Genomic DNA, 23,638 nt, shown 5'->3' on the forward strand with positions numbered 1-23,638 from the left:
CCAAGATCCTTGCCTATTTAATTGCGGGCATAGAATTCAGAATGCAAAGTTGATGAACAGCAATTTAATTTTGTTTTAGCTTCACTATTCAGTGTGAGCGCCTGTGATTTAATTGCTGCCTGCTGATCTAAACTTGGTTTTGGGCAGACTTACTGTTTCTTCAAGGATTTTTCTGTTGTGCTCATTGGAACATTTTACATAACACTAAGAATTTTCCTTCACGTCTTCCCTAGACAGGAGGCTATTTTGACACTTTTTTTCTAGACACTGCAAACTAATTCACAGAGGTATTAAAATAAAAAATATTAAGTAATTTGGTATTAATAATTATTTGTCATTTAATGTTTTGGTGTCAAATCTGAGGTGCCTGTAATTCAGCATTACCTAGTACTGTTTGGTCATAACATAGACTGAGTAGTAACATACAAATGTAGCAGAACAATGAAGATACTTGTCCCCAGTTGTCCAAGTACCACACAGGAGCACATTTCATACACAGCTTTTTCTCTATGGATGTCAAGATATCAAGCATTTTGAAAGTTAGAATTTATGTACAAAATGTTTAAGTAAAGAAACCTTATATCTATCACTTCTTAACACTTGAGCACCTACCCTTGCTGTGTGGTCTGGTTTCTAACGAGATCTTCTCTACAGTCTGATCCTTCACACACTTCTGTAGAAACAGCACAGGCTTTTGCTACAGACTCTTAGCAGAAAATTTATACATGCTTATTTTGTTACCATAAGCTTGCTGAAACCAGTTCTCTTTGTAGCTGTAGTGGAGAACAGAGAAGGTAAATCAGGTGACAAAAAGCAGCTTTCAACTCTGGCACCACTGCAGACAAGTCTTCTAGTTTTATCTGCAGTTCCTCTGCATTCCCCAATTCTTTGAAGCTGTCTTGGTATTTCCTTGACTTCTGCTGCTGTTGCTCTTGTCACTGTGACATAAATACTCACTGTAGCTGCTGGAGTGTCTCAGTCTGGTTTTCAAATCTCTGTCTGGTTTAACCAAATCCAACTGAAAAAGAAGAGATGTTCTATGACTAGAAAGTGTATTTAATTGCTATCAGAACTTTGAGAACTTTCCTCAGCATTAATTGTTGAAGATTTTTAGTGTCCCTTGAAAAGATTGTTAAATTCTGAACCTTAGAGAAAGAAAGAGCTTGCTGTAATCTCAAGCACCACAATTGCTGTACATTAGCAATGGAGTTTTGTTGCTGACAGTGGGGCAGTAGAGATCTCTGTCAATAACACAGGTAATCTTGGAAAAAAAGACAAAATAAAACAAAGAAACAAACAAATGAAAATAATTTTTTAAAAAGGGAAAAACTTAGAATACTTTAGGGCATGTATTAGTAGTATATGCTATTCCTGATTTTTATAAACAAATGAATATAAAAAGGTTTGCCACACAGGACTTTTTCGTGTTTTTAAGGTATGGCATTATACATGCTGGTGGCATAGGAAAGTACCTCAGTGACTGGATCCTTCAGGGGGAGCCTCCATTTGACCTGATAGAATTAGATCCCAACCGCTATGGAAAGTGGACCACCACAGAATACACAGCAGCCAAAGCCAGAGAATCTTATGGTTTCAATAACATTGGTAAGAAGGTTATTTTTAAAAATACATTTATACCCTAAAAATGGATTCCAACAAAGCTGCATCTAGATTTTTTCTGTTTATATCTGTACTAATATATGTTCTGTCTTGGTGATATACACTATTTAGTATGTCATGGCTTTTGGTTTGTTGTTTGTTTGTTTGTTTTTTCACCCCTCTAGTTGGTTACCCTAAAGAAGAAAGATTTGCTGGGAGACCAACAGAGAGAACCAGTGGGCTGTATGATTTGCTGAAATCAAAATGTTCAATGGGCTTTCATACAGGATGGGAGCAACCTCATTGGTTCTACAAACCTGGAGATGAGACTGGATATAAGTAAATAAAAATTATCTCCCCACTTCCCTCCCCACTCTCCACTCCCCTCCCCCTCCAATTGTCTTGACTACAAGGGCCAGCGGAGTTAAATTTAATAAGAAGCACACATTTATCAATAATTTCATATCTATTAGGTAGATGTTCCATTATTGGTTTTTCTATAGTTTAGAATCCATTTAATTCTAATAATGCAGACATTTCAAAACACACATAGGGGTATCCTGTAACTCTTCTAGTTATGAGGTATCAGGGAGAAGTCTAGCTCAAGGAAAAGATTAGAGAACAATTTTTTCATTATAAATTTGTATTTTTCTCCCTTTCTTATTATCTGAGCAGCAGCACAGAATACTGTTTTCATGGGAAAAGCTGATTCTTCTCTGTATAATTCTCAGTGAAGGAGAAGCCTAATCCTCCTTCTTTATCTTCTGTGCCTGTCAACCTGGTTACCTGCTTGCATCAAGGAGCATCCAGCAAATGTTTTCCACAGGAATACTGGAGTCCCAATCTAAATTAGGCTCATAAAAGAATAGAGACACACTCTGCTGTTCAGAAGTAAAGCCTTTGACACCTTAAACTCAAATAAGTGATTCAGCAACAAAGTATGCTGTAAATTTACACAGGCCCAACTACTACTTTTTCTAGCATTTGAACAGTTCACAGTTTATTGTACAAAATGGTTGATAAAATATCAACCCATATCTTTCTCTGTTGTTAAAGGATTTTAATAATTAAGCTATGTTAGACTAAGGAAAATATTGGGTAAGCTACCTACAAATAAGAAAGTCTATCTCTTTTGAATGATTATTACACTGAAGAAACTGAAGACTACGTTTTGCTGAAAAGAGCACATTTCCAAATTGTGTTTTATGTGTGTAAATGCTCTGTTTCAGACCCAGTTTTCGGCGCACAAATTGGTTTGACCCTGTGGGTCGTGAGTATAAACAGGTTATGGAAAAAGTTGGTGTGATTGACCTGTCACCATTTGGCAAGTTTAAAGTAAAAGGCACAGATTCTGTTAAGCTGCTGGATCATCTATTTGCAAATGTTGTTCCAAAGGTAAATGGGACAATAACTGTTCTGATGTAGGATTTTAGACAAACCAGATCTGTTTCAGAAATGGATAATAAAGCATAATATTATTGTCATATCTCTCAGATACCAAACACACAGATCCTTTGGAGAAATTGCTGTGAAATACAACTGAGTTGTATTTCACTCAGTTAAAAGCATGGACAGTGGGGTTTATACCAAAGTAGCCCCATGTAAAAGTATCTTTTGGCACAAATCATTGAATTGTAGAATGGTTGAGGTTGGAAGGGACCTCTGGAAGTCACCTTGTCCAATCGCATGTTCAAGCAGGTCGCCTGGAGCTCATTGTCCAGGGCTATGCCCACATGGCTTTTAAATATCTCCAAGGATGGAGACTCCACCAGCTCTTTGGGCAGCCTGTTCCTGTGCTTAGTCACCTTTACAGTAAAAAAGTGTTTCCTTGAAACACAGAACCTCTGTGTTTCAAATCTTCATCTAAAGAAGTCCGAGAGAATCTCACTGGGAATTCTTTTACAGTAGTAGGAGAATAGCGTGGCAGCTGCCTGCCTAGAACTCTGCTGTGGCAGCTTCCAGCAGCAGGGGAGAGCAGTCAAAGGTGCTCTTTCCTGACCATAGCTGGATGTCATATTCTCCCAGGATGCCCAAGGGAACAGTTTTGTTGTTTGATTGGTTGTTTTGTTGGTTTGGGGTTGTTGGTTTGTTTTTTTTTTTTAATGTGACCCTTGTTTATTTTCCACCCCCCTCATACTGGCTGTTTTAAAGATGGCTGCCTGAGGCAGGCAGGGTTGCAAACATTCAGGATATTCAGCTTTCAGCTCACACCTGTCTTTTCTCCACACTTGTGGCTGCTCAGAGATCCTCAGAATGTGATCCTGTTTTCAAAAGCGGCACACTGTGACAAATTACCTTGGGTCTCAGTTTATGGTAGTGCTCCATGAGTGTCTTTATCTTCCTGCTTTGTTAACCACTCTGATCTAGTGATTTTAACTTCAGAGACAGAGCAAGCAGATTGTTCCTTTCTGAAATGCTACAGCCATGGGGTTTGCTCATTTCAGCACAGATTTTTAGTAAGTTTTTGCTGCAGGTGGTGATTTTAGCTGTTTCAGACAGCAGAGGGAGGAAGCACAGGGAAACAGTAGCTACAATTGAGGGTAGACAACTTCTCAGAGGTCAGAGCCAACTGAATGGGAAGACTGTACACAACAGTGGTGCCCCATAAGTTCAGGAGAAAGAAGCGCATGAATTGCCATGTAATCATATTTTGTACTGTATTAATTTAAATATTGAAAGTTTGTCTTCTTTCTAGCTTGAGGTAGAGGTGGGGCAACTTATCAGTGGACATGGATAACACTTTGCTGAATATATTTGTATGGTGGGGGAAAGCTGGGTTAAACAGGAAATTATGAGAATGAAGCCAGTGCTTTCTATGGAGTTTAGTCAGTATTGCTATGGGGAAAAAGAAAAAAACACGGCAAAATAACAACAGCTTATGAGTCCACTTAAAAGTCCAGTGTTCACAACAGTTGCTTATTTAAGCTGTCTGTTTTTTGGGACCATTCATGCTTATCTGCATCATAAAATAATTCAGTGAAGTTACTGGAGATATACTTGTTCACAGACAGGTTGAGTGTGACTACAATCAGATGCTGAAAATTCAATTATGTGCCTGTAAGATGCCAGTAACTATATTAATGTAATATGACATTGCAGAAGAATGTTAATATCTGCAATATTTCTCCTTTTTCCATTCATTGTCTGGAAGCTAGGTACTGGCAGGGTGATTGACAAGGTTCTTATAAGAGCAGGATGAAATAAGAGAGAATAAATTCTGCCTCTAGAACCAGACCAGCAACAACAGCTATGGCACATTCATGTTTTTGTTTGCATGAATTGTATCTGTATGAACATATACATGTTTTATGGTCACAGCTAAGTAACTGTTATTTGAACTTTTGCCTCTAGAGATCATGTTTCTACATGGAACCCAGTTCAAAAGTAGAGATGAATGTTCATAGTCAGCAACCACATAAAATATAAAAGCATACATAAATCAGGGCCACAAAAGCATAAGCCAGCTCAGTATTTCTTTCTTTAAAGTAAGGAGCAAAGTAGTGTTATCCTTTTAAGATCTGAAACCCTTATTCACATGACTGAGAGTATTTATGCCAATAAGACAGATTTTTTTATTCTGATGATCAGAGAAAAAGCTAAAATTGATTGAATTTGCATTGAAGATGCATTCTTAGATCAAACATAGCTTAAGAACACCTTGTGTAATACATAAACAATATTTGCAAAGGTCTTGATTTACCTCATTTCAAAAATTTCAATTCTTTTATGAAGGAGAATGTGAGATTTCCACTGTAAGACGTAAGCCTGGCCAATTGTGTATCTGTCTGCTCCTATGATGGCATAGCAGAACAAACATAAGAACATTCTTTCAAGGAAAGACATATTTCTATATATTTCATAATGTTTAGGAATTCAAAGGGTTTATTTTGCATTCTTAATAACAGCAAATTCTACTCTGTAGGTGGGTTCCACAAATATAAGCCATATGTTAACACCGAGAGGAAAAGTTTATGCTGAGCTAACAGTCTCTCAACTGTCTCCTGGAGAATTTATGCTTGTAACTGGCTCGGGTTCAGAACTCCATGATCTGAGGTTAGTTTATTTTTGATACAGTAAGTACACAGTGCTATACAGTTGCATTAATATAGAAACCTTTTCACTAAGTGCCAAATTCTTAATTATTACTCAACAAACCTTTTTCTAGGTTAAAGAGAATTCTACTTATTTATTGATTTTGGTTTCTTAGAAACTTGGTTGAGTTGAATCCTAGAGTATAAGCAGTTGGATTATCGTTGATGTAAAAGGATGGAGAATTTACTGATAGTTATGTAATACACTTCAGTGGAGGTAGTTCTTGTTTTATTGTTTAACCTGTTTGTGTTTGGCATTGAATGATGAAACAGAGCATAGTTGTTCCTTTCTAGTGTTTTCTCTTACGCAAAAAAGAAAATTGGCTTTGAACATGGATGACCCCATGGGCACTGACCTAGCCAACACAGATGGGTAGTGCAGTCTTCCTGACACTGTGGTAATGTCTTCTGCTTTGGGCTCTGGAGTCACAAAGCAAAACAACAGAAAGAAAGGAGTTAGAAGCAGTTGCAGGATGACTTCAGTAAAAACGCTTTCCACAGATGAGAATTGTAAGTGACATTTCTAGTGCTCTAAGTGGCTGTACATACATACTAAGAAAAATAATTTTTTTTACTGGAGATTGCTGACAAATAAGTTACTCAACATGAATCAACACATAGAAGACTGAAATTTGCTACCCCAACATATGATGAATAATGTGCTGTTTCATAACAGTCCCATGGGAATCAGTAGGACCACTGGCACATTCAGGAATTAAACGGCAGAACCAGACCTAATGCATTTACTTCTACAGAATTTCAGAAGTCCTGTTTGGTAGTCCCCTGTGCCTAGATCTTTAAATACTGCCTCAGAAAGCAGTACTTTATAAGATTTTTAAATATACTCCTTTCATTTATTTTATGAGCTTCCTGAAAGACAATACCCAGCTGGTGGTTTTGATTAAATCAAAACTCAAAACTGAACTTCCTGCCAATATTTTAAATACTGTATTCAGGAAGGAACAAGCCTGGTTGTACATTTCTATTGACAGTGGAATTTATTTTGAGATTCTTGTGTTCACTGTGTTTATTGCTCACTCTTTTTATATGTTGACTTTCTACTGACACATTTTGCATCCGAAAGCAAGTCTGTATTCAGTTCTATGAGCTCCTTCTTTGTCTCATATTGAAAATACTGGTCCATCCATTCCAATTCTCTCCTTTCCTGACTGTACCCCAGATGCCTGTGGTCCTATACCAGTATCTCACCGGAAGAGACTGTTCTAACATCAGTGACAAATTTGACTATCTAGTGTAGCACATACTTCCCTTGGTTTTGAGAAGGTGTGGGACTGGGAGCTGCTGGGAAGATGAACACTAACAAAAAAATACTCCTTTTTAATCTTTATCTAAATCAGTTGTTTTGCATAAAAAAGTTTAACATCACTGTTGTGTTTTACATGCAGATGGATAGAAGAGGAAGTAACAAGAGGTAGCTATAAAGTTGAAATAGAAAACATGACAGATGAGATGGGAGTACTTGGTGTAGCAGGTCCATATGCCCGACAGATCCTCCAGAAGCTGACAAGTGAGGATCTGAGTGATGGTTCATTTAAGTTTCTCCAGTCTAGACACTTGAAACTTTCTGATATTGCTGTTACTGCCATAAGGATATCATACACAGGTAAGCAATGGAGAAAATGGACTCTTAAGGAAAGAGGCAGTAATTAAAATAATAAGTGTAACTAAAATTATGTTGAAAAATAAATGTCATCATGTATTTATAAGCAATATGTTCAGAACATTTTATATATAAATGCATGAGGAAATGCAGTACATTGATTTTCAAATGTGATCTGGTCAGGGTCTGTGCTGAGTTTTCCAAGACCTGTTTCTCTAGAATACCCTTTAGTGTAAATATTTATTTGACAGAACAAAAGGCCAGTTCTGATAACCTCTGTGATATTTGCTGCAAAGCCAACGTCAAGAATTGGGTTTGGATTACTGTATATTAGTGTTTGTCAAGTGCCTTGAAAATGTAACACTGTAATGCTCAGTATTTGTTTTTCTCAGTTACTTTTTATTTTTATGTCTATCTCTACTGCAATGGGCTGAATTCAGGCCATTCTGGATCAGCTGAAGCCCTTGTCTTTTGCTGTACTAAATATGATAAAATATACTAATTTTATGCTTATTTACACACAGTTATATTTGCTGTTCACTTGACAAGCCATCATCTGTTTATAATGCCCTTGTAATGACCATTTCTCGTTATGACTTCACTACATGACCTTTTCTTATCAGTTATTCTGATTCCCTCCTCCCGCTCCACCCCAGATCTAGGGCATAACTCATCTGCTGGTTCTTGCAGGGAATTAGCCGTGATGTATGATAGCAGAGTTGACCCTAGAGTGTGAATTAGCACTTACAGCATTGATCCCCACTTTTTACCAAGACAAGGAATGTGTTTATTAGGATTGTTTCATTGCTGAGCTGATGAAACTGTTAATCTTGTTTGTATAACAGGTGAATTGGGCTGGGAGCTCTATCACAGAAAAGAAGATTCTCTAGCTCTTTACAGTGCAATCATGGAAGCTGGCCAAAAAGAGGGAATTGACAACTTTGGAACATATGCTCTGAATGCTTTGCGGCTGGAAAAGGGTTTCCGAGCCTGGGGGGCAGAGGTCAGGAAGTAGAACTTCTTTATTATTCTTTCTGCTTATTTTTTTTTTATTTCATTAAGACTCTGGAGCTTTTAGCCAGAGGTAGCTCAGATAGTATTTGTTCCAGTTTCTCAGTTTAGCATGAAAAGAAAACTTACCTTGAGCAGGAAAAGCTGCTATAGTTCTGAACAGTGTGTTTTCTAAATAAAAATAACTAGTATACTCCATTGCACTGCTGGCACAGAGACACTTATTTTGATTCACTGATGTTTTCCCCTCTTGTGTATAACAAAATCATGAGGGTTTTGCTGAGCTCTAGTGTTTTGAAATCAAAGGTTTGGCTGATATGTTCTGAAAATGTTTTATTTCTGTAATAACTATGCCATGAGAGGCCAATTATTCTTGCTTCGTAATGTATTTGGAACTTTTTCATTTCCCATTAGCTTGTTTTTGCCAAATTTGCTCATTCACAATGTAGAACTACTCAGGGACCCTAGAGAACCTGGGGAAAATTGGTATAATTTCTGCTTACATTAAATTTTTCATAATTCCTTTGAAAAGGAAAGAACTCAGGAAGGTGAAATAGTGGGTATTTAGGGGTCATTTTCGTTTGCCCAATGATAGTTATTTTCATTCTTGCTTTAAATTGTCTAACAAATCATTTCCCCTACACCTAATGGGAAGGGGATAAATAAAATTGGCTTTGTGTTTTATTTTCCTCTGCAGCTATGGCATTCTGCTGTTTTGCAATTAATATGCATACCTCAATTATTCAGTTTTCTGCAGGTTCCATTCTGCTTTGATGAAAAGTCTTGTTTCTTACTGAAATGTGTGTTTACTTTGCCTGTTGAAACTTAGATGAGTGATTTCCATGTCTATATATTAGGCATAATAATAGATATCCTGTTAAAATCACATGTAGGAAGCATACAGTGTATTCAAATGGAAGTTGCCTATATGCAACATGGAAGACTTAGACCCAGGTGTAAATAGAAGGCTGCACGGAATAACCAAATAAATACTCCACAGCCCCAAAGCTAAAAGCTAGGACAGTCCATCATGGACGGATGGCAAATTTTTTTTTTTTTTTTTTTTAAACCAGATGAACTGTGACACTAATCCCTTGGAAGCTGGGCTGGAATACTTTGTCAAGCTAAACAAGGTATGCCTTATTATTTTCAAAGTGATGTATTATGCCCAAGGTTATTCTTTTAAGTCTTTGAAAAGAAAAATTTAATTATCTGTAAAATAAAATAGGTTTAGAAAATGAACTCAGCAAGTTGTTTTCTCTGTATATAAGAATAATTATTAAGTATTGATTTGTTTAAAAAAAAGGTTTGTTATTTTTCTGTTTCTTGCTAACAGGGTTATACATTAGGTCAGAAATTTGCAAATACTCCATGTTTTCTACATGAAAATTAACTCTTTGTGATTTATCTTCATAGAGAAATTTGACTTGTGCTTTTGCAAACATAAAGTATCTATATACAAGCTGAACAAGCCTATTCATATTCTGAAAACATTTAACCTGCTTATTCTTGTTAGAGGAGTTGTCTGTAGGATCATATTCCCTGGCTACCACTCCGGTACAGCAATTACTGAAAAACCCCAATAGATCTCTAATGTAAATTGGGTGCCCTAAAGGAAGGGATATTCCTGACTTAATCTTTCGCCTCAGCTTTTAATCTGTAAAATAGAAAAAGGGCAAATAGAGAAACTTTTTCACAAGAGAGATCAAGAAGAACAAGTAATGTTTATGAGACATTTCATCTTTATAGTAATATAATGTGATACAGATATAAATTCTATTCTTTATTTATGTTCTTTTTATACCTGAAAGGGTAATAAATCAGATAAAAAATTACCCTTGATATTTTTTCACCATATTACATGGAGGCACTGGGGAACTGATAAAAGGAATCCCAAACTTTTAAGTTACAGCTTTAAATAAACAACAAATCTTAAAATTTGGGCAGGCAAGAATTATGGAGGCATGTTAGATTAAAAAAAGTGCATTTATCTTTATGAGACAATTTCACTGAGAGTAACAAGGATGAACCCAGGAAGAATTTCCTCTCCAGCTGTTCAACCTGTCTGTAGATAGTAAAGTTCTTCAACCTGTTCAGGACTGATAAAACACTCATTTTTTGTCCTAATCTAACATCAGTGTGTGCTTTAGCATGAAATACAAGTTCTGAACTTGTCCTTGTTCAGCTATGGAGCTTATCCACTGGAAGGCAAGATGCTCCAGGGGTATCAATGGCAGTTCCTGTATGAAGTGCAGTTACAGCTGTCTCCACTGGGTACTGTAATTTTGCCCAAATCAAAAAAAATTACACATACAAGGGATATATTGTGGAACAGAATATTGTTCAATTTACTCATCAAGGATGTTCCCATCTAGAGGAGAGAATTAGCAGGATTAAAATTGTTAATATTTCTGGGTTTTCTTTCACTTCCATTTGATTGATCTGTTTGGGCATTTTATTTTTAATCTTTATTATTCTTTTTTTTAGTGTAAGCAGGAAAGCAGCCATGAGCGAGGAAAGCTGTTTCTTGCCAAGATGCCCATGCAGAACATGCAAAGGCACTGATATGCATGAAGCACTTGAATCTTTATTGCTCCGTGCACTTCTGGGGTTGGAACAGCTTTCTGGAGCGAGTATTCTCATTGTAGATGAATGGGCGTGGAATGAATCTCCAGCATAGATGCAGAATGTCAGCCTAAAACATTGGCCAGCTTTGCTGAACTAATGTGAAAAAGGAAATAATCAATGTTTATTTGTTGACTCAAATGAGGGCAGTTGTGACTGTATGTTGACACTGCAGAGGTACCTGAGTTAACTCAGATATTGGAAGTGGTCTAAACACTGTAGCATGAAGTGCAATGGGAGATTATTTACTCAGCTTCTTGGCAGCTTGGGGCTGTGAGTCCCAACTCCATGACTCTGGTTTTGGTGTCTGTTTACCATGGCATAGACCTCAGCATACCTTAGAGGCCACCGTGACCGAAGACAAGAAAAATACTCTGTCCTCTGCTCCTATTGTTTAGGAAACTTTCTGCAGAAAAGGGCAAATAGGATACAACTACAAGCGGCAGATACTTAAATCTGTGTGACATCTTGGTCTGTAGGGTTACTGACAGGGATTGTTCCTTTAACTATACGCCCCCAACTGGGGAAAGTGCCTATTTCTGTGGAAATTAAAACCAAAATGCACTGCTCAGTTAATCATATAGTGCTTTAAGAAGCACAGCAACAAGCAGCTGAAATAGCTCACAAAATAGGCAAAAAGACTACAACCTAAGTGGATTTCAAGTGGTATGTCATGGAAGAAATAAACAGCTGCTAAATAGATTAAAGTGAATGAACAACCAAGTGCCAAGTAACAACTCTCAACCAAGTGAGAGTAACACAATCAAAAAGTATTTTAATTTCCATGAGACGGCATTCAAATATCTGGGGAATAAATACAAAGAGATGTAAATGTAATGCTGGTGTTAGTTGCTTCCTCGCGCAGACGGGCAGAGTGGACTGTGATTAAACCAAAGCAGAGAGACAGTAACCGAGTTAATGGTCTGATTTAGAGTATACATTGTCTTCATAACTTTACAGCAAAATCTGTCTGGATTAGCAGTAGGATTGGCTTTTACTATCTGTCATCTTTCTTTCGTTTGTTCAATTAGTGTTACATTTAGTAAATTAGATAGTTGCTAGGTAGCCTCATTCGCTAATACTTTCATCTAATGAATAAGCACTCTGCTACTAAATATTTAAGAGTCCTAATGGTCTTCGTGGCAGGAAATTCATGGAATACAACTAAAGAAGAAAAAGTTGCAATTCTTTTTTTCTCCACATCCCAGAATATTGTTTTAGTTCTGCTGCACATTTGAACTTTCTCAGGTTCAAGTGGTCAGAGATATAGTGTATCACCTCTTAATGCTTTCTACTTTTCAAAACCCTGGTTTAAATTTAATGGCTTTTCCAAATACTACCCCACAAAAAGATAAGCAATCACCAGATATTAATTTACTCCAGACCTTTGTTCTATGGCAGACTCAACTCCATCTGTGTTTACCTTGCCATACGAATAAAAATATAGTGTATGAAATTACAGAGACCTCTCAGTCCCGGAGATCCCACAGTCTCCCTGGGCAGTCCATTCTAATGATTTGCTAGCCTTATATTGGAATGTTTTCTTGCTACGCTTGAAACTTATCATTGATTATTATGTTCAATATTGGCATACAGAAAAAAATAATTCCTTATTTCAGAAGCTGCTCACATGTTCAAGACCTGCTAGCATGTGCCTTTCTCGTGTTCTGAAGTGGTTGATTGTTGGTAGCTAAACCAATATTCTTAAAATAGCCTATTTTTCTCCTGAGCATAACACACTGTAAGTTCCAATAAAACTTGGTGTTAGAGTGAAACACATCCACGTCAATTTGGGTAGCTCAGGAAAATGAATTCTTTCAGGAGGTGTTTCTATGTAAACCCAATAGTGTCAACAGTCATCAAGAGCGTACAGCTACGAAATTCGGTAGTTCACCGTTTTCCGGTTTGTGACCTGTTTTGCTGTATCCTAGGCTGCCATCTCCTGGGCATTCCCTCTGCCGCAACTGCTCACTGCGGTTTGGGAAGAAAGTGCGGCAGGGAGCGGACACCCTCTGGAACTCTGCCCCACTGCGCTCTCCCAGGCCGGGATCTGAGTGCTTAGCTGAGAGTTGGTGTTTGTTTCCTCGTGGAGGAAATACCGTTACCAGAGAGAGTGTTTCTTTGTTGCAGCCCTTTTTATTTACTGGGACAGTCTCTTTGTTCTCCATTCCAAGCTTTTTTACAACACCCAGAATCTCGCTACCTTCAATTTTTCTACGTGTACTCTACCAGCACTTATTTTCTTTGTTTTCTGCTGATTTCCTGTCTGCTTCTCACTATTTATGTCTTATGTCCACCGACCCCACTCAGTGACTGCTTGCATTTCAATCTCAAAAAATGCCTTTTAGACTACAAGCCATCTTCTGACCTTGGCATTGGATTTCTGTGGTGTCTTTTACTATCTATTACACACATAAGCATTTAGTTGCTTCCTTCTTCATTATGAACACAAGTTGTGTCACATCCAGCAACCTCACACAGATGAGTGCATGACTGTAAATCAAAGATACAGTCTTTGTGTATTAATCTATACTTATAACTACACATAAGCTATCTCATGGGAAACTAGAATGAGCGTTTGTAAGACTCTGCCTCCACCCTTTTATTCCTTTGGTAGCAGTTTAACCTTATAGATTCATGCCGTCCTCCTTCCAGTCATCTGTTTCCCTGCTGTTCTGTCTGCCAGAACTGCCCCACAGTATGTCACTTCAACTCACTGTGGTCTAAAGTGGTCTAAAGTGATATGTCCGATTTAATAAAGCACAAGATGATAAATCTTCATAGGGAAAAGGCATTTTTTCATCATTCCACAAACACAGTTTGGAGAAAGAACACCAAAAATGGTTGAACTGGCACATTTAGTATCTTTACCAACGATCTGGATGAGGGGATCAGGTGTACTCCCAGTAAGTTTGCAGATCACACCAAGCTGGGTGGGAATCTTGATCTGCCTGAGGGTAGGAAGGCTCTACAGAGGGATCTGGACAGGCTGGATCAATGGGCTTAGGCCAACTGTATGACATTCAACAAGGCCAAGTGCTGGGTCCTGCACTTGGGTCACAACGACCCCATGCAATGCTACAGGCTTGGGGATGAGTGGCTGGAAAGCTGCCCAGCAGAAAAGGACCTGGGGGTGTTGGGCAACATCTGGCTGAGTATGAGCCGTCAGTGTGTTCAGGTGTCCAAGAAGGCCAATGGCATCCTGGTCTGCAGCAGGAACAGTGTGCCCAGCAGGACTAAGGAAGCAATTGTCCCCTTGTGCTCAGCACTGGTGAGGCTGCACGTCGAGTGTTGTGTTCAGTTTGGGCCCCTCACTACAAGAAAGACATTGAAGTGCTGGAGTGTGTCCAGAGAAGGGCAACGGAGTTGGGGGAGGGTCTGGAGCACAAGTCCTGTGAGGAGCGGCTGAGGGATCTGCGGCTGTTTAGCCTGGAGAGGAGGAGGCTCAGAGGAGACCTTATCGCTCTCTACAGCTCCCTGAAAGGAGGGTGCAGAGAGGTGGGGGTTGGTCTCTTCTCCCAGAGAAGTTATGGGATGAGAAGAAACAGCCTCAAAGCAGCACAAGCCAGGGGATGTTTAGATAAGATATTAAGAAAAATTTCTTCACTGAAAGGGCTGTCAGGCACTGAACAGGCTGCCCAGGGAGGTGGTGGAGTCACCATCCCTGGAGGGATTTAAGAGACATAGATGTGGCACTTAGGGACATGGTTTAGTGGTGGATTTGGCAGTGTGGGTTTGCAGCTTGACTCAATGTCCTTAAGGTTCATTTCCAACCTAAATGATTCTCTGATTCTAATTGCAGAGAGCAGGCTTTCCAAAAGGGAGCACTAGCAGAGTTATCAGTCCTGCCGTGATCCTCCAGGGCTCAGGCCACAAACACCACTGAGTGTGAGATGAAGAAGGTGGGGAAGGTGGCAGAAAAGAAGCTGCACATGTTGACTCTGGGTCTCTGCAGCATTGCAGCATATATAGTCATTTCTATCATCATTCAGGCTGCTGTTCTGATCTATTGACTCTACACTTTTATGATGTGGTCTGTAGTGCTGATAAGCAGTGGTGTGAAATCAAAATATTTTACCTGTGAGAGAGTCATGGGAAGTGTAACCAGGAAAGCAACCACTTGTAATCATTTGCTTATGATTTCCACTACTTTTTTTTTTTTTCTTAAGCAATCACTGGCTTCAAAACAAGAACTGTGTTTGCAGTACCATAGCAAACGATTCAGTTTTATCTTCTCACTTCTAAAATCCAGTATAGGGCATATAGGGCAGGCCTGGGTGGAATACCTGTACTTGCTATCCAGGTCTGTTGGGAGCACTGCTCCAACTCGATGCTGGGCAGGCCAATGCACAAGAATTTCTGCAGCTCCCCTTATTGCCATTCTCTTCCTTTCCTTCACTTTCTTCAACTTGCATCCCCCCTGTTCTTAGAGGAATGACTACAGTAGGGATCACTGACCCCACTCCACAAACTGTTATAAGGTTGTGTTTTGCACCATCTCTAGTCCACGCAAGAAAGAGAGGAGGCAGAAGAAAGAGCACAGACTTTACAGAAGAAGGGATAAGGAGCCTGGGGGAAAGCAGGGTGATCTGAAAAGGGATGGAGGAAAAGTGCCAGGTGTTTGAGAAGGAGGAAGCATACTTTTTTTCCCTCCCCTCTCTCTTTCACTCCCCATTTAATGTACCTGCAACGTATTTATTCAGTGTACTTTTTCCACCTAAATCCTGTCCCTATCCAAATTAAAATTTAGGAGTGAAACCATATTCTATGGTTACTTCATTTGATGTCCAGAGGGTCACAAACCAGAGGATTTATTCCATAAATTTATATGGGGCATGAAACACATTAGAAAGTATCTGCTATGTTTTGTTATCTGTATAAAATGCATACCTAGGTCACTCTGAGTGTGTTTGTTGAGCCATGTAAGCCAACTGCCATAAGCACCTACTGAGCTAGGAATTTTGAGTCAAAATAATTCCATAGTTCATCAGTGGTTTGTAACATATCAATTTCTTAGAGCTGCTTGTTTGCATACAAGAAGAGCTTAGGCAGATTGAATAAAAGGTGCCCTGATCCAGGTGCCATACATACTGAGTAGCCACATCTCCCTTAGAAAACTTGTTTTTGTGGTGTAAACTGTAGCTTTGGTTTGTTGCAGAAAAAGAAACTTGTCAAATATTTGCTATTTGCAGAAGAATGTGATCTTCAGTTATCACACCGGTGAGGAGGGTATCATTTGAAATGTTACCCTGAAATTATTCAAGACCATCCGACTAAGAATGATTAATTATATAATGTTGCATTGATGCTGTCTCCATGTGTTGTAACATGATGGTTATAGCAGCTTGCAGCAGCTGTTGGTGCTGCCTTACTCAGTTGGGTGGCTTGGTGTACATAATTTGGCTGTATGCCCACAGTCATAAGTAACATACCAAATAAATTGTGACAGTTCATTATTAAGAGATTTGCATATCTGTGCTGCCAGTTATTGTTGAATGGATCTGACATTTTTCTTCCTAGATACCTAGACTTCATTCTGCTAAACTGCAGAATCAAAACAAACGAAAAACCAAACCAAAACAAAAACCCAAACCCTGAAAGTTTTATAGATCATTTCTATTCCTTTGCTTCCCTTAAAGCACAAAAGATATTTACAGAGGACTAGAATTAGGATCTGTATGCTGTTGAAAGCCAAGCAAACTTGAAACACAGTAAGTTAAACTTTTCAGGGTACCTCACTGTGTCTAAAAATCACCTCATTGGTTAATTTCTCCTGAACTCTTTTAAAAAAAAAAAAAGTTTTTATCATGTGCTAGAAAACACATGGTACCTTAAACAAGGTAAAAAGCCTGATGAGAGCAAGGGCAAGAAAAATATGTATATCTGATATATTAATAGATGAGGTGATCAGTAGGCTCCATTTAGCTATAATCTGTTTGAAACTATTAATTTATTTATGTTTGTGCTATGATTTTCCATTGTAACCTGTCTATTAAGAAACACAAGTAAAAAGCACAACCCATCTCTTTTGGTTTTATCTGGTGAACTGCACTCAAAGAATATGAAGCTGAGGAGTGGATATTGTCTTTATCTTGTATCTCAGAACTGCTCTTACTTTATGTGAAAAACATATCTGCCAAAGCTTAATGCTTTGGGACCTCGTCCTAGGACAATGGAAGGTCTTTTGTGTTTTAGGTTTTGTTTATTAGGACTCTCTTTAAGTAATAAAACTTTTATTTGTCAAGTGATTTTTTTTAATGAGACACTAAAAGCAGCTTTAGATTTTATATGTATTTCAAGTTAGAATTGTTTAGGGTTTTCCTTTGTTTCTGTTCCTTTTCTTATTCTTTTAAATAATATTTTTACGGAATTATACTCTTTTGAAAAGGATTTTTTTCTTGCATTATATTTAGCGTGACAAGCTAAGTCAAATAGAAGTAAAAACCAAACTGACTTTTTCTTCTGGAAACAGGAAGCAGTTGTTACCAAGAGTAGCCAGACTGAGCTGAATGAATCAGTTCTCAAAGTGATGTTTTGACTGGAATGAACAACCTCATGCACACACACTCATAAATCAAGAACAAATAGTGGTGGAAATGTATTTAGTGTACATTTGACATGGATACCCAAGAACTGTAAAATAAGAAGACTGAACTAGTCAGGTCCATATGGTTAGAATTTCTTAAGAAGTTGCTTTAAATGTTTTAAAAATGTATATATACATACTTTCTGCAGTTGTATGTAGTATATACATATATCTTTATACATAATTTTTATCTGTGTTCCTATATGTATGTGTGCATTTATATATGTCAATATACATATATATACATTGTTGCAGAGTGTGTGTGTATATATTTTTTTATATATTTTTGTATATTTTGCAGAGTTTGAATCCTAGGTTACCCCTTGATTGTTTTTCCAGGCCATGATTCTAAAAAGGCAAGAATATTCTTAACCTTCAAGGAACATAAAATAACAAAGAGCAAACACATTAAACAAAATCCTCCAAATCCACCTCCAGTTAGCATAAGAACTATGTAGTGATTTATTCCAGGTGGCCAAAAGCCTTTACCAGTTAAAATTAATTAAAAATTAAGGGTAAGAATTTAATTTTGTATCTGTAACCAATAAGCAAAGAATGATCCAGAGATAGATTCTAAAGCCTGCTAGCTGCTTGCTCTAATGGTTTCCATATCTAAAAGGTAATTGAGAAGTGGAAGTCAAAATTATTTTTGCTGTCAACTTCAAGGTTCCAGTGATTAGTATATTAACAGGAGTTAACCATCATCTATAAAATTAATCTGGAAGTGACCTGTAAAAGCAGTACACATCTGTTACCAGGTCGTACTTAAGGCTCTGCTTATGATTGCTGCATTAACCTCTATGGAAACTGTTTTTCCATTTCTAAATGAGGAATTTATAGAGGTATAAATTAACCAGAAATCTTGAATTTAAAAACAAACAAATGAACAAACAAAAAACAACAAACAAACAACAACAGAAAAACCCCACACACAACAACCCCAAACATGAAAATGATAAATGCATTATAAAGCTTTCATCTCTCTCTACATCTATGCACTTATAATACCTGAATAAAAAAATAAGTATATCTGAAAAAAAGGAGCTATGCTGCCAGTACAGCAGTAATGTATCAGTGCTGTGTGATACAGCATTCCCAAAGGCACAGGTTACAATTCTTTTCTCTATAAAACCTGATGGTGACTCGGCCGAGGAAAAGGGCACAGTAGAAGGCGGCTGTTGGAAGCTGGTTCTGAGAGAGTCCTGCCTGTTGCCACTCTTATATTACTAAGAGACCCAAAAGTGGGAAATTACAGACATTCATCCTGCTGGTTTAGATGTCTTAAGTGTATCAATAACATCGACATTGGGTTGGCAAATATGATATAGGACTGAAGGGAGACCTAACCTCTTCCAGAGCAGCAGGTAGGAGACAGAAGTCCCCAGCATATATGACATTGTATTTGAGTACTTGTGTTTAGTTCCACAGTTACATTCCTCAAGACTAAATACTAGATTCTACATTAACGTGTGTAGAAAGGAGTGATTCAGTGCTAAGCATACCTGTAGAATATTTACTTCCTTGGTCTTTGTTTGTCATGCAAAGCATTTTAGTCAGTGTCTCGTGCTGTGGTATACCGTTTCATTTCTTCATCAGTGAACAAGGGAAGAGCTACTGATGCCATCTATCTGGACTTCTGTGGTTCATTTGGCATGGTCACCCACAACATCATTCTCTCTAAACTGGAAAGAGATGGATTTGATGAATGGACTATTCAGTGGATAAGGAATTGGCTGGATGGTAGCATCCAGAAAATAGTGGTCAGCGGCTCAATGTCCACAGAGAGATTGCTGACAAGTGGTGTCCTTCATCAGGTGTCCATACTGGAACCAGTACTGTTTAATATCTTCATCAGCAACATAGACAGTGGGTTCGAGTGTACTCTCAGCAAATTTTCAGGTGACACCAAGCTGAGTGATGCAGTTGAAATGCCTGAGGGACAGGATGCCATCCAGAGGGACCGGGACAAGCTCGAGAAGTGGGCCCTTGTGACCCTCATGAGGTTCAACAAGGCCAAGTGCAAGGTCCTGCACCTGGGTCAGGGCAACCCCTGGTATCAATACGGGCTGGGGGATAAAGGGACTGAGAGCAGTCCTGCTGAGAAGGACTTTGGAATGCTTGTGGATAAAAAACTGGACATTATCTGGCAATGTGTGCTTGAAGTCCAGAAAGCCAAACACATCATGGTCTGTATCAAGAAAAACATGGCCAGCAAGTTGAGGGGCATTATAAGAAAGATGGGGACAGACTTTTTTAGCAGGGCCTGTAGTGATAGGACAAGGGGTAATGGTTTTAAACTAAAAGAGGGTAGATTAAGACTAGATATAAGGAATAAATATTTTGTGATGATGGTTTTGAAACACTGGAACAAGTTGTCCAGAGAGATGGGCAACCCACCATCCCTGGAAACATTCAACGTCAGGTTACAGGGGGTTCTGAGTAACCTGATCTTAGTTGAAGATGTCCTTGCTCATTGCTGGGGGTTGGGACTAGATGACTTTTAAAGGTCCCTTCCAACTCAAACAATTCTATTATTTGTGTTTCTAGTTGTAGGTGTTTCCTTTCATAAATATTCCTGCGTAGTAGAAAGTGAGAGGGAGCTACCAGTACATGGTTATTGTCTGGTCTGAGATCTTTGCTTTATCTTTTCCAGCATCATCTTGAAAGATAAATTCCAAAATGAATCCCTACAGTCCCTTCTTTTTCTGATGTGGACTGTATGCCATGCTGTCTTTTCCCAAAGGGGGCCACCTATGATCCTTACGTGCAATACCTGCCTTATCCTCAGTTGGTCCACCTTGATTTTCAGACTAACTGCTGCATAATTGGTTCATAAGCTGTTCTCCATTACTGCTTACAAAGTCCTAAAACTTCTCATAACTTTACTAATTTCTTTTGACCCTACACATAGACATATGTGAACCTGAACACGTACTACAGAAATAAGAACTCATGAACTAGCTGCATGATAATCTATTCCAAGTGTAATATGTGCTGCTTTTAATTCTGACAGTGCAATAACTCTCTACAGAAGTTAAAGAACATTACCAGAAACAGTATTTTTGGCATCTTCAACAATATTTCCTTCTTTTCTCCTAAACATTCATCAAATGAATATAAAACGTGATGCCAACCTGTTGGAGATGTCACAGTGACCTAAGATCAAGTGTTCTAAATAGGTTTCACTGCTACTCATCTCAGCAAGGCTGGAAAGCTAGGGGACCTTGTAACTGCTATTCTGTTTCTTGCCCATGGGGGCAGGCTGGTGTTTATCTGGCAGATTTGTTGAATACAAATCTTCTGTTCTGTCTGATCTATACCTTTAAAGAATAAATTACTAGGCAGAATTTGTCAGCTACTGTTCCTAGTATTTACTGCACAGTTATTACCAATACTGATATCCAGCCTGATTACTATTCTATCTACTGTCCAGATGGTCAGCGTCTTTGAAAGAGGCTTTCTCTTGGTTCTTTGGGCATTCTGTCAAGGACCACAAAGTTTATAACTCCTCTTTCTATACCTTCTTTTTCCAATTTATTCACTACCCAGCCAACAACATAAGGAAGTTGTCTGAGTTACATTTAAGGCTCAGGAAATAACAGTGTGAGACAAGTCAGGTTCACAGCTACTGGTAGGCAAAATAAGCTCATACCTGTGAACCTGGCTGTGGAATCAGGCTAGCTCAGTGGAATCAGCTCAACATTATCGCATACAAGGAATACTGTCTTATATACCCCTTAGTATTCAGAGACTTTCTGATGGCTCCCCCCGGTACTTGTCACACATTTATGCAGTCTGATTGTGGAAATACGAGAATCTGCTTGTACCTTTATAGGCAATCTGAAAATAATACTCCAGATAATGGTATTATTCTTTAACTAACAAGCTGCATTATTCCACAAAATGGTAGATACGGGGAAGAAACATACATGCCCTAAAACAAGAATATGGAACAAACTGCCAGCTCTGCAACCTGGCAGAGACACCTAAGTGGAATAGTGACAAGTTACTGTCATGGTTGCTGATGGCATCAAAAAGAATGTGTGTCCACATAAGGAGGACAGGGCTTTAGGATTTGGGTGTTGGTATTACATGTTTTTTATAGCGGCTGAAATGGAACAGTCTTCTGGCTCACAACCTTAAGAGGGAGACCGTCTCGTAACACACGGCTCACTACGTAAGTATTTCTACTACACTTGGAATTATGGATATTAAAGGACTGAGATATAGAAAAACTAATATACTCAATAAAGTTACCAAGATCTAATGTACTAATATAAACCCACCAAGATACAAGATATAATATCTGTCAAAGATTTTATTTGATCTGTATTTCCTGTAGAATACTTAAGTGATAGAAAAACAAATGAAGACAAACTTTTTGCAGAATCCAAATAACCATATGTCATCATTATCTTCTATTTTTTTCAGCCAGCAGACTTTACAGGAAAGCAAGCACTGAAGCAGATTAAAGAAAAGGGGCTCAAAAGACGACTGGTATATCTCACCCTAGAAACGGATAACGTGGATCCAGAGGGAAATGAAAGTGTGTGGCATAATGGCAAGGTAAAGGACTATAGATCACATTACAGTAAGATGATGTTAATTCTCCATGAACAGAATCTTTTGTGTTTCAAGTGTGAATACATTATTTTTGTTCTACTGGCACAGAACAATTTGAAGCTATGATAACCATTTTCTAGTCTTCAAGCAGGAAGCAAAGGCTAACTAAATATCTACAAAGAAAATGTGAGATATCATCAAGTCACAGAAACTAGAGTCAGAACAGACTAATGTATTAACTCATTCATTGTCTTCTCCTGCAAGTTCACCATTGTCCTAGCAACACTTTTGCTATTCACTTAAAAAACAACAGCAAGTTTAGGCCTCCACATTTCAGCACAGATATTGCATGTTGAAATGCTCACCGGCAGTTAAATTATTGCTTATAACAAACATGCCTGTGTATAGTGTTTGTTCCAGTGAAAACTCAAGTGAACACAATAGGAATAGACTGTTTTTTCAAGAGCAAAACCTTCCCAGTTTAAGATGACATCACCCACAGTAGAGAATATTATGAACTGCAGGACACACTTGAAATTTGCTTGATGTCTAAAGTGTATACACCAAAACTTGTATATGACATGTATAGTTGTTTGGTCTGTTGATTGGTGGTGTGGTTGTTTTTTTTAAGAAAACCTCACTGTATATTGAAAATAAAGATACATGTTTGTAATTTTTTTCAGGTTATTGGCAACACCACATCTGGAAGTTTCAGTTACAGTGCTCAGCAGAGTCTGGCTTTTGCGTATGTTCCCACAGAACTCAGCAAAGTTGGACAGAAATTGGAAGTTGAACTTCTAGGAAAAAATTACCCAGCAGCCATTGTACAAGAGCCACTGGTGCTGACCGAACCAACAAGAATGCGATTGCAAAGAAAGGGTGAAAGTCCCAAAGTATAAAGACAGATGAGGATACAGGAAACTGCAGCAGGAAATAGTTCCATTAATATGCATGAAATTTAGAGAGACAAAATACTCCGGTTTGCTAACTACTAGACACAAGATCCTCATTGCCATATATCAGTGATAAATTTGATGGTGTTACCCTCTTGCTTCCTTGTATGGGCTATTCACATCAGAGATCTGAGCAGAGTTCACTATGCATTCTCTCTTCTCAGTAGCACTTGTGAGCAGAAAGTGGCAGGGAATTAATAGATCCTTGATTCAGCTTGCTCCCACATTAGCTGGTAGATCTGAATTAATACAGAGGAGAAAGTTGCTCTTGGAATTGGTCAATAGTAACTTCTTCCTCCTTGACACTCACAATTCCTCCTTTGCCTGTCCTCAGGGCAAAGTAGCTTATCATTGCTCCTTAGAACATGACATCCCAAACGTATCATTGAAGTAACATACCTCCCTGCAACCATTAAAAATAATAAAGGCAATGCTAAAGGCAAATTGAACTGTTAGAATTTTTTCCCTGGCAGGAATTCTTACAAAAGATCAAAATCTAATTCTTCATAACAAAACAATTATTGGAAGCCCATACTTCATTATTTTTTATGAATCATCTGGTAGATCACCTGTAATGTTCTACAACACA

At 38.3% G+C, this 23,638-nt stretch overlaps 1 protein-coding gene across 1 annotated transcript in view; it reads left to right on the forward strand.

The window, feature by feature from the left end:
- The window catches only part of DMGDH (dimethylglycine dehydrogenase), a gene marked incomplete at its 5' end in the record, with an annotated part of 35,008 nt that extends 11,772 nt beyond the window's left edge, over positions 1-23,236 (forward strand). The window contains 9 exons of the mRNA XM_010160195.1: positions 1,436-1,605; positions 1,785-1,938; positions 2,829-2,994; positions 5,522-5,652; positions 7,097-7,314; positions 8,157-8,314; positions 9,396-9,455; positions 21,965-22,099; positions 22,780-23,236. Of these exons, the coding sequence (XP_010158497.1) occupies positions 1,436-1,605; positions 1,785-1,938; positions 2,829-2,994; positions 5,522-5,652; positions 7,097-7,314; positions 8,157-8,314; positions 9,396-9,455; positions 21,965-22,099; positions 22,780-22,995 (1,408 nt within the window). The remainder of the gene's footprint in view (positions 1-1,435; positions 1,606-1,784; positions 1,939-2,828; positions 2,995-5,521; positions 5,653-7,096; positions 7,315-8,156; positions 8,315-9,395; positions 9,456-21,964; positions 22,100-22,779) is intronic.
- Between the last annotated feature and the right edge of the window lie 402 nt (positions 23,237-23,638).

This window comes from Eurypyga helias, unplaced genomic scaffold (assembly GCF_000690775.1).
Source record: "Eurypyga helias isolate BGI_N326 unplaced genomic scaffold, ASM69077v1 scaffold8771, whole genome shotgun sequence".
Classification (NCBI taxonomy): Eukaryota; Metazoa; Chordata; class Aves; order Eurypygiformes; family Eurypygidae; genus Eurypyga; species Eurypyga helias.